Genomic DNA, 12,144 nt, shown 5'->3' with positions numbered 1-12,144 from the left:
CCTGTATAAACAAATCCTTCAAGGATTCTAGGTATGAGAGGTTGGTTTTCTGAGGCAGAAGACAGAAACATTCAATTTATTTTTCTATCTCCTGAAAAAGGAAAAATACCCTTTGAAATAGTTTACCATGCAGACACACCTTCCTTCTACACAGCCCTCTTCAGCAAGGTAATACACCAGACTCCATCAAGGGGCAAGTACATTTTTGGCAAAGCAGTTCCGATTTCAGAAGGAAACATACAAAATATTCATTGCTTGCTCAAACAAGCACTCAAGTCTGAGTTTGCTTCGGAGTCCACCCAGTATGGATCTAAATGTAGGGAATGACAGGAACCTCTCTGGCTTTATTAGGCTGTCAGGCAGTACTATATAAGAAGCATGCTCCAGGACTTACTGAAGATGCAATGCAGTCCCTACAGCACTGGCTTTCCTGCATGTGAGGGGGATGTGTTCTCCAAGCCAGGCTTCCAGGTGATCCAGCAACATTCCCACCATCAACGCCTGCTGCCCCCGCCGCTGCCACCCATGCAGTTCTGTTCTTAGAGCAGTGCTGACTCCTAAAAGCTGGTCACTCTGCCAGCTTCACTACAGATAAATAAGTACAATTACCTCAGGGAACTTAAATTAAGAGCTGCCTCTCTGTCTCACACAGTTATATACAACTCTGTCGTGTTGAAGCTTGAAGATGCATTTTTTCCTGCTCCCTTGATGGTTTTGTTGCTTCTTAAGAACAGGGGCTGCAGGAGGAGGGCTAAAAATTATGTATTTAAGTCTCCTCGAATTACTAAAATGTCTAACCCCAGATCTGGGGTCCATCTCTCACAAGTAACACTCTTGGTCAGTCTCTGTTTTGTTCACCAAGAGCCAACCAGCAAGCCCTCCTCCCACACTGTGCTATTTGTGCAAACTGCTAGCTTAGAGAAAAAAAGTAAATACAGAGCTGGTTTACTTCTAGTGAGGTCCCCCTGGCATCCAGCTAAGAGGTGAGAAAACTAAATATAACAAACTTAAAACTACAATTATTGTAAGGGAGTTTGTTAGAGCCGCTCTGAAGCTCCTAATGGTCTGCTGGGGATTTATGGATCAGCTGTGAAAATTTACTCACAGCTAAAACTTGCCAATCAAGTCCTTGGCTTTGAACACTGCTACCAACTTCTACATAACACAGTTTGTCAAAAGCAAAACAGTAGGTTTTAATGTTTCAGAGAAGGGTACGAGAAAAATCTATCATACTAAGCAGACCAATAAGACAAGCATGCAGAGGCTCCCTTCTGAATGTTTGCATCTTTGTATAAAAGGGTCTTATATTTTTACAGAGCAGGAGGAGATTACAAGTGCTGCCAAAATACACAGTAAGAGACAGTATGTTGTACAGAAAAGACTGCAAACTGCTGTCTTGCAGTTTAAGAGCAGATTCCCTCCATAAATTTTGCCAGAGATCCAGAAAATAATATTATTTGCTGGTATTTTACGTTCTTGCCATATGGACGGGGGTATAACATTTATAAAAGCTTCTCTGAAATTGTATCTGCTATTTGCCTGTTATTCCATTTTAAAAGGGCAGCAAAAATAACAAACAAAAAATCCTGAGAACCTACACAGAAAGCAAAGCAAGTAGCCAGCTTAGATGAGAGACATAAGACCATGCCTTATTTCTCCCAAATGCTCAGCACAAATGAGAAGACAGCAGTGATGGCCCCCTGTAAGGGCAGCTCTGTGCAGAGGAGCTGATGGGCTCTTTGTAGACCCCTCTCCACCTCCAACTCTGCAAATCCCTGCAGCTGGTGAGGCTTCAACACCCCAGAGTACTGGTTTGAAAACATGTCAGACTTCTAATATGCTACTAAGCACCACAAAGGAGCATGGACTCCTACTCCTCCCTGCACAGATCCATACTCTTTAAAAATGGAAGATTTAATGCTTCAAACTTTCTGATATTTACTTTGGCTTCTACTACATTAGGTCTCTTCTGTCAGCAATTACCCCAAGAAACAAACACTAAAGAGTCATGAAGCCTTGCAGATTTAGATGATAGGATCTGATCCTTTAAAGCCTTACACACATAAATAATCCTCATGTGTATGAATAAGGCTTTAGAAGATCATGGCATATACACTATATCCAAAGAGGAATTCAAGTCCTATTTACCACTGACAAGCAAACATTTGGCCACCTAACATTATTTATGCAATTTATAAATTGTTATACTATTTTGTATGTACTAATATATATATGTTATATATTTATAATATAAAGACATGTTGCTTTACTCTGCACATGTATACTTTAACCATCTACACAAAATCACAAAGTCACTTCTAGCCCTTCCAAATTTCAACTTAACTCCTTTTTTTTTGAAGGGAATTCAATCTTTTAGTAATCTGCAATGCAGATTACTAGGTTGAACAGAATTGATCCCAAGCCTTGTAGAAGTCTGATCTAACAAAGATACATGACATGGGATTAATTTAAATTTCATTGTCAAATCTGGAGTATTTAATTAGCAATTTTTTATCTGCCAGAAGCTGGGAAAGAAGAGGTACATACAAGTGCAGAAAGTGAGCTGACTTGAACTGAAGTACCACAGAACTTTGATTATTTTATTACAACATGTTACCTATGAACCTGTTTGCCCATGCCAACCAAAGAGGTACCTATATAACCATCAGTTACTATTCTGTAGTTCTCACAAACATGTCCACCTCTAGATACAACAATGACATTTTGCTGAGTGTAATGCATGGCAGAGTAACCTGAGGCAGACCTCCTGGTTCATCTGAGAGTCAACAGAAGATGCCAACAAAAGGGTCAGCCCTGTCTGCACCATGAGAAGGTGTTGCTACACAACACAACAGTGACCTTGAATGAAGCAGTAAATAAAGAAAAGAGGCCAGTGTTTGGTTGTGAGTTGGCAGGACAGTGGAAAATTGTAGGTGACCTTAAAAGAATGTGCCATGAGAGGAACACAAATGGATGGTGCAGAGCACATGGATAGCAAGGGTGTGAATGTTAAGACGTGTTAATGGAAGACTTTGAAAGATAAGAGGAGCCTAGGACTGAAAAAAAATCTCATCCTAGTTCACTAATATTTCTCTCTATGGTTTCAGGAGATATCAGTCATCTTTTCTCCAAATGTCATCCTTAGACTGAATTGTGCATAATCTCAGACAGAATTTTATGTGGAGGAGCAGAGGAAACCTCTGACAATCACAAGAACAGCATCCACACTGCAAACCAGGCAAATACCCATAGCTGTGCCCAGCCCTGCAGGGACTGGAGCAACCTACTCTGTACCAGAAGTTAATCTGCTCTCACTCTATTGTGAGAAAGAAGGGTGAGAAAGACATTAAAATATTTTCTTAAAAATGAGGCCAAAAATAGAACAGTAAAAGCTGGTCAGTGTAAGAAACTGCATGTGTGATCAGCCTAATAAAACTACTTGGTGCCTCTTCCCTTAGAGGGAAAACATGTTAATCAGCAGAGACAGAAACAAGATTTGTTCCTGCAGAAACAGACAGTATTTGTTATCTCAGTAAAGCCAATGCCAGCCATCAAGCCACTTGTTGAAGAGGTACTTAAAGCCTGTTTCCTAACACAAATATTAAAATATAAGTAAAAATGCACTGCAACTCCTGCACATTTCCCAAGTGTCCCTAACTCATAGACACCATCAACTCACATGTGTCTGCGCATCCAGGAAAAAAGCAAAGGCATGACAAATAAAATTGTAGCTTTTGACACTACCAAATTCAAGACATTTGACATTGCTTAAATTCTAAAACTCTGCATCCTAATCTACAGAAAATCACAAGTTTCATGGTAAGCTGAGAAAAGTTAAGACTAGATAACACCAGATGCTTTTGTTAGGTCAAAAGCTGGTAAGTCAGAGAAGGGACCAGGTGATCAGAATGCTGTCAGGGAGCTTGCTCATCAGCTGCCCAAAATGACATTTTCTCTGTTCATTCTGGCCAGCAGAAGATATTACTCAAGGGAACACAAGTTAAAGACTTCCTTATCCTGTCCCTGTCTTTTCTTCAGAAGAAGTAATCCAGAAGTGGAATCTCTCCCCAAGGAGTGATTGTCATTAAGATTTCACATAACACAGGCTTTAAAATCATGCAGGACATAGACTGCTCCTCACAACCAGCATAGCTACAGATTGCTGTCACCCCCAGAGTCAGCAATGCTCACGGCATCTTTGGAGCACTCTGCAGAGGCTGGTGGGACAGCTGCACATCTTTAAACAACCGAGATGGTAAAGAACAAATCTGAACTGCATCATTCATGCAACATCATTCATGCAACTCCACCCTGGTCCTCAACAGGCAACTGAACAGGGAGTTGCCTGTTCAGCTCATCTCCCAACACAGACATGGAGAAAACTATCAACAAATGCATCCTCCTTGTAGTTCCTTAGATGCACAAGATAATTGTACCACAAGCTGCATATTCAAAATCAGTTAAACTCACATTTCACAAGTTTGCAGACACACACCCAGAAATGCAGTTCTCCTGATGCAAAGTAACTCTTGTGCACTCGTACCTACTGATCCTTTAAGAAAACAAGCCTGTGCCCCCTTCCTGCAACAGAATACCCGATGCTTTCATTCCACATTTCTTCTAAATAGGCAAAAGGCATTTGTAAAACGGGCTAGGCTTGAGCTGTCAGAACAGAACAGATATTAAACGTTTCTAAAGCCCAAAGGGAGACGTTTGCTGGTTTCCCCCTCTGTGTCAAGTGACAGCTCCGCTGTGATGGGTCATTAGCGTGACAAAGGGAAAGCAGCTGGACATAGAGAGGGGCAGAGGCTAACAGAGCGATTACATCCTTAAATCAACTATAAAATGTTACAAAGGACGAAGAGGAGGAAAAAAGGGAGGAATAAAGTCAGTTTGATAAAGTGTCTAGCTGCAAATCATATGAAATTAATTCATCTAAATAAAAGAAAAAGCAAGACAACTTACTCTTCTGAGAAAGCAGATTCTATTTGAAGGAGCATTTTAAAGTGTTTGACATTATTATTTCATGTAAATAACCCATTTTTCCTTCCTAAATAAATTTCTACAATCTCTATGAAGTAAAATAGTATCTTTGAAGATCTAGTTCTTCCCATTTTGATAGCCAGCAGAAAGGATCAGAACTGTTTACTGAGGTTTTTCCCATCTCCATTTTACTTTCCTCCAAATGAGATCAGGAAGATTTTAGCACCACAGCAATAGCAGTAGCTCAGCAGGTCACACACAGCTCTTACTGTTAGGTGCACACAGCTCTGAAAGGACAAGTGGTGAATTAAGAGGAAAACTAAAGGAACATATTTTCCAACCTTCCCACTGATGGGAACAGTATATTAAATTTCCAGTTAAAAGCAACGTCCAGGCAACTGAGTTTTACTAAAGAGGACTCCATTGTCATGTGTTGTATTCCAATAGTCACTTAGTATATTTCTTCTTAAAAATTGTGCATTATTGAAGTTTTCACTAAAGGTGGCATCACTGCTGTTATGTCTCTCTCCACTAAAATTTGACACTTTTGAGCAAATAAGAATTGCTTGATAACTGATAATAAAAGTAAGATTACTTGGAAATGTTTGCATGCAACACATTCCTTCTAAATTCTTTTGTTCTGACTCCTTTCTGCTTTAGTACCTCTGTGCTCTCTCTTCAGTCTTTTTATTTTGCCTTTCTGCCAGTAAGCTGTTGGGTTCTAAATCAGAGATTAAAGAAAAAAAATCAACCAAACAGAACAAACCCAAGTCCCAAACTCCACACTTTCAATCATTTTTGTTTAAAAGAAAGAACCTCCATGATTAAGATTAAGTAATCTTAAACCTTTGTGTCACAGTTGATATAAAGAAGGGGTCATTGTTTTCCATCAAAAAAAGAACATAAATTTTAAAAGAAATAAATAAAAAAGAAATCTTAATTGCATGACTTGAAGATAATTATAATCACTGATGCTGATTTTGGAAAACAACTAAACTTAAAAGTGAAGCACCCTCCGTTTGACCCTGTCCCCTCCATTCACACACACACATTTGTTACACACATTCAGCATTGAAGTTCTGATTCTTATCTCAGGTGAGGTGCAAGAAGAGTCTCAGTAATTACACAGCAAGAAGCCAGACAATTCCAGAAAAACTGCATTTCCCCCACTGCCTGTTTCATAATATACAGAGACAATAAATGGCAAACACAAGGAGGAGCTTAACAATGTGGGTTTGCTTCCCACATTCCCTGGCCAGTCCCACACCATGCTGCTTTTACAGCTCCTGTCCCTTGTTTTGGTAAAGCTGCTCAGCTAAGACAACTACAGCCCTCTCTGTTTTGTTTTCATCTCCAGTCAGGGCTGTAAGATTTGTCTCAACACAAACTCTGAGTTTTCAGAGCCCTATCAGGTAGAGGAGAAACTGAGATTTTGGAGATGTACTTTAAAAGGCAAATAAATATGGAAAGCCTGTATCAGTAACAGTAAGAAGAGAAACAGTAAAACCAGTGTTTCTCCTTGTTAAGTATCAGCTTAGCCTTTGCCATATATGCCAAACTATTTGCCATGACTAATGTATATAATGGGAGTACATTTCATATTTTATCTCTCCTGAGAGACTTTGAGTCAGGGAGGGAAAAAAAAAAGAAAGGAAAAGGAAAAAGAAAATCCCACACTACACAAAACAAACAGACAATGATGACAATGATAAAAACCCCACATGTCTAACAGAGTGGGCTAGAGTTAAAAAAGGATAAATTTTTGGAGATAATTTTTCTCAACAAGTTTTCTCCTTGCTGCTGTAGAGAAATAAAGGACTCAAAGCACTCAGCACCAGCCTGCTGCCTCCTCTCTGCCCCCAGAACTGGCACAAACTGATGACAACTTGGGCGCAGATGTTGGAAATTCCATCTTCCTTCCAGAGGAGCTCAAAATCTCCAGGGCACAACCCCTCAGGAATAAAATATTAATTTTGCCTTTCCCCCCATTGTTTTAAGGTGCCTTTTATTCAATTCGTAAACCAAACATATATTCCTACATCAACACAGGGAGTTAAAAACTGCTCTATTTCCACTGGACAGATATGACCCATGACAAATCATTAGAACCAAAAGCATACAAAGAGTTGGATTTCAATACAATGAGGTCTCCTGTAATTACAGAGTTTACTCGTGACAAATGTTTTCAGCAAGAACTCTCATAGAAAGCACTCTTCATGCAATATCTCTGTAGTTAACCCACAGTCACCACTCAGTCCTCTCTCTCAGTTGTTTCCAGCTAGTTGCTCTGTCAAACTGCAATAAATCACACACCTGGAATTATTAATAGGAGTCTCCACTCTCTCATGCTGCTTAGTCACTCCAGCCAATCTAACAGCAGGTACTAAAATTTGTCACACACTGACCTGTCATCTAAAACTAACATTTTGCAGTGCAACTGCACATTATAAACGAAACTTCCAAACCATATCAATTTTCTCGTAAGAGCAGACTTACCAAGAGAGGGGGGAAAAGCCCCAAGACAACAAACAGTTCCAAACACACATTGGTCTTTGCAGAGATATCCAATACGTGTTTCACTTGCTGGCACTATAGACCCTACCCTGCATTTCCACTCCTTCCACACAGCAGCAGCAGAAACCAGTTATGAACACTGGCCAACACCATTACAATGTTGTTCTTCTCAGTCTTCTTTATCTCATACAGAAGGGTATGTTTTTATAAATCATCCTCTGAAGCATGTAAATTCAAGTTTCCTTTTCCCAGCAATTTCTCATTCTCAGCTCTACAGCTTGAGGGCTTTGACTGCAATAAGGATTTTAGTTTTGGAAAATAAGAAGTATTTACCCATCAAACATCACAACAACCTGCATAGATAGAATGCTTTAACTCTGTAAATCTTATCATTGGACCTTTACTATCAACGCAACTGACGTAGTCACTCGGGGAAAAAGTACAACATGTAGAGAACATATTTCAATTTGTATTTTATTGTAGTTGGATACTACCAGCAGAGAATTTCAAACTAGAGGTTCAGTAGTACTTTTATAGTAAAATTACATTATAAATTTTAAAGCAGAGGAGCATTTAAAGAATACAGTGCATGCTACCTGTGTTGCATGAGTTCAGCCAATGTAGCTGCTAAGACATTTCAGATGTCCGGTTTCACTAAATTTTAATCCTTGTTCAAAGCTCAGCACTCACAATGAATCTTCATCAGCTGCCCATGTAGGAAGCCATTTTTTAAAGTTACGTTGCTCTTCACCTAACTGTAAACCTTTGTAACAAAACTACTAAAGGGGAAGAAAGAAGGAATCCAGAGAGTTTTTAAAGTTTAAATGGGATAATGAAAAATGCATATTTTATATGGTATTATAAGGAAAGATTTCAAACAGGGAGGTGTTTTGTTAAACACCACAGAATATTCTGATCTATTTGGCTCTGAATTAGCATTCTGCAACTGCACATTTGTTTACTGCATCTTGGAAAGCAAAAAGATAGCAATTGTTGAAAAAAGTCAAGAAAAACAAAATGCTCAGAAAACAAGATCATTGTTTTCTTTCCTGTAATGAAACCATTACTTCATTTTGTAGAAGAATCACCACTTTCATTCCATTGTATTTTACCAGACATAATACCTGTACTAGCGTATCGGAAATAAACTTGGAAGAGCAATTCTGGACATTCTCTAACATCTCCCTTTCAATTGAACTGTACATTCAGTTTAGATTATAAAATACCAAGTTATTACCATAAAAACAAAGTACAATTTGCCTGCATTTCCAATTCAGTGCATTTATTAATCAGGTAAACAGGCACACACCAAATTACGCCACAACGGTTACAAAACTCTAAGATCGAGTTGCAGGACCTTAGATGGAGGTGTTCGGTCTTTGCCACCCTACGTCATATTAACATGACAAAGAACACTCAGAAGACTGCATCTCTCTCAAATCTTTCCATTAAAGGTAGGGTCAAAAAGAAAGCATTTCAAGTTTTCCCGCTTATAATCCGCTAGGAAGCATAACTAGCAAGAATGTGATGCCCGTATACGTAACACACACCACACGAGAAATTAAATTGTGAAGTATTCTCAACAGATCTACCTATCTGACTTGCAATATGCAGCAACATAGTCTTGGTAATTGTGAGAAAATGAAGGTCAGCTTTAGAGACTGTAGTTTAAGATTTAAGACTGATTTTGAGTAAGTGTAAATTACTCTGTGGGTGCACAATAAATCTCTTGTACCACAGCAACAGCCCAGTGGACTTAGGAAGACACAATTAGTATTTCAATTTCAGTGCAAATCTCCAAATCTGTATTTCCAATCAGAAATAAAAATGTAGGTAACAAGAACCTTGAATGTTTTCACGATTAAGCTACAAACCATGATTTAAAAACAAACAGACTAAAAGAAAATAAAGCATCAAATTTATGGACCACATTCTGCAGAATGTTTGAAAGTCCAGTTATTTACATATTTATAAAAGCTGATGTGCTTCCCAACTGAAAATAACGTTCATACGTTAAATTTGCGGTAACATCAACACATTGCACTTCTGTCTATCTGTACGTGTGTGTATTTTGCAAATGTGAGAGAATTGAAAGCATTTCCTCCGTTAATTACATTGTTGGGTTTTGTTAAGAAGGTGATAACGGAGATGCCTAAGCCAGCGCCTTTGCTGAAGGAGTTGTTGCAGGAAAGCGGCTCAAGCCCAGGGTCAAGGCCGTGGCAGCTCCTCAGTGCTTTGTCATACTCGCGCTTTGCTTGAGGGCCGCACACGGGCTCAGTCCACTTGGCGGTCTGGGACTTGATATCGAAAGCGGTTCTCAACCTTCACCACTGCGCAGCACCCAGTGTCCGGCTCGTCAGCTCAAATCTTAAAGTAATAGAAGGCAATTCTAACAGCTCCATAGCCGGGTATTTGTTAGCAGATTAAAAGCCCTTACCTCTTCTAATACGTTACGACTTGGGGAAAAATCAGATACAGTGCACCTAACCACCTTGAATCAGCACAGATCATCAGCTTAGGCCTTACTCATGCTTCACCTATTAGCTACAATGCATTCGGTTCGTCCTCAAGTTTCTCATTTAGCCAGATAAGTATCACTGGCACCACTGCATCTGTGTAGCAGAAGTGCTTTCTCCCCTATTTCTGGATGGAAAACAAAACAGCAAAATACCACTCGCATCACTGCGCTCATTAATGAGACTTCCAAACCCGCACAGGTTACTTTCCCCGGGACACTTTCGCAGAGATGCGATCGCTTCTGGCACCCCAGGAGCCCCTCGCTCCAGGCCTGCCGGGGGGACGGCAGCAGCGGAACGGCGGCCGGGCAGGCGGCACACACCGCCGCGGGGCAAGCGACGGAAACTTCCCCGGCCCAGCTCCCGGGCACGGAAGACGCGGTGCCGGGGCGAACCCTCGGCAAACCGACACGAGCGGCTTTTCGGGCAGAAAACTTCTGAGGGCAGCGAGGCCACTGCCGGTCTTTAGGGGAGTCCGTGCCCCTAACAGCGGGGACGGGCCCGCCGCCACACGCACGGCGAAGCGAGGCTCAGCCCCGCGGGGCACCGCTCGGCCAGGGCCAGGGCCAGGGCCGGTGCCGGGCCGACCCTCCGCCCGCCCGGCTGTCAGTCTGGCCGCGGGGGGAGGGAAGGGGGGCACCGCCACCGGGGAGGGAGAACGACCCGCGCCTGCCCGCCCGCCCTCCCGGCGCGGCGGAACGCGGGGCGGCTCTTACTTGTGGAGGAGCTGGGGCAGGCTGGGCGGCGGCGGCGGCATCCCTCGGCTGGGGGCCCCGCTGCGGGCATCGCTCTCCGGCGGGTCAGCGCCGCGGGGAGCCGGGGCCTGGCTCATGGCAGCGGCGGGGACCATACGGGGCGGCCCCTGCGGCGGGAGGCGCGGGTGGCCGGGCAGCCCTCGGCCGCGGCGGCGGGAGGGAGGGTGGCAGAGAGAAGGGAGGGAGGGGGCAGAGGACCGGCCCTGGAGACAACCGCGCTCCCCCCCGCGCCCCCCCGCCGGGCTGGCGACGGCGGGACAGGCAACCCCCTGCGACTGAGCCCGCCCTGCCGGAGGGCTGCGGCCACCGGCGGGGGCGGCCGGTGCTGCGCGGAGCCCCAGAGGCGCTGGCGGGGCCGGAGGGAGGGGCGGGCGGAGCCCCCGGCCCGGCCCCACCTGGGCGCCGGGCCCATTCCCTCCCTCCTCCGCCCGCACCTGCCCGACGGGAGGGACCCACGCCCCGCGGCGGCCCTGCGGCTCTGCCCTGTGTCCCAGCCGGGACAGGGTGGATCGGGCGCACCTGTTCGGGGCAGGCTGGCTCGGGCGCACCTGGCCCTGCCCGGGATGGTCCCGGGGGCCGCGCTTGGCAAAGGACGGGCTGTACAGCAAAGAGTGAGAGCAAACCATCCCCTTCACCCTCCGGCAATAATTAACGATCATTAAATGCCAAGGGCATGGGGAAAAGCGTGTGTACTGTTCTAATTTCTCGCTGGTAGCACCTTTGAAGAAATGTAATCAGTCATTTATCAGATACAGGCTCTGTCGGCTGATATAAAACGGGAGAGGAGAATCAATTAATAAACCTTCTAAAGCAGCAAGTAATCGCTACAGTAGACCCTTCTCCCTGTCTAGGCCCAGCCATGATGGGCTTTTAATAAAGGATGTCGATCCTGGGCTCTCTGCTTCCAAACACATACCTTAGCGCCATCAGGACCTACTCAGGAAGGCATTACCTGCTACTGTAATAGCACAGGACTAAGGAGTGGAATTGCTGCGTGATGATACAATGTGACAAAAAAAGTTTTACCTGCACGCGTTTTGGGAGGAAATTTCAGGCGACTGATGGAGCAGAAATTGCACTCTTGCATTAAACAAGTAACACTGAGAATGTTTGTTCCAGCTCTTGCTCCCTTTGTAAGGTCCTGCGTATTAGAGAGGGACAAGTCAAAGACCATTTCAGTACTTGCTCCTGCACTACCTCTGCTTGCCACGCACCCTCCCCCCAGCACACACACACACACACACACACACACACACATACCCCAAGGAAAGCAGAAACATCCTGGCTTCTTTGAAAAATTAATCCTAATTCAGGAAGACAAATTTTGAAGGGGTCAGGTTCTCCTCCCCTGCACCTGGCACAGTCATTTACAACTA

The 12,144-nt window shown here is 43.5% G+C and overlaps 1 protein-coding gene across 1 annotated transcript in view; it reads right to left on the bottom strand.

Annotated features, from left to right (window-relative positions):
- Window positions 1-10,863, bottom strand: part of RBM20 (RNA binding motif protein 20) — a 95,661-nt gene extending 84,798 nt beyond the window's left edge. Inside the window, exon 1 of the mRNA XM_058029141.1 lies at window positions 10,730-10,863. Within this exon, the coding sequence (XP_057885124.1) occupies window positions 10,730-10,863 (134 nt within the window). The remainder of the gene's footprint in view (window positions 1-10,729) is intronic.
- Window positions 10,864-12,144: the final 1,281 nt, after the last annotated feature.

Source organism: Melospiza georgiana, chromosome 8, assembly GCF_028018845.1.
Source record: "Melospiza georgiana isolate bMelGeo1 chromosome 8, bMelGeo1.pri, whole genome shotgun sequence".
Classification (NCBI taxonomy): Eukaryota; Metazoa; Chordata; class Aves; order Passeriformes; family Passerellidae; genus Melospiza; species Melospiza georgiana.
The sequence above is the reverse complement of the archived record's forward strand: the minus strand, read 5'-3'. Positions and strand labels throughout refer to the sequence as shown.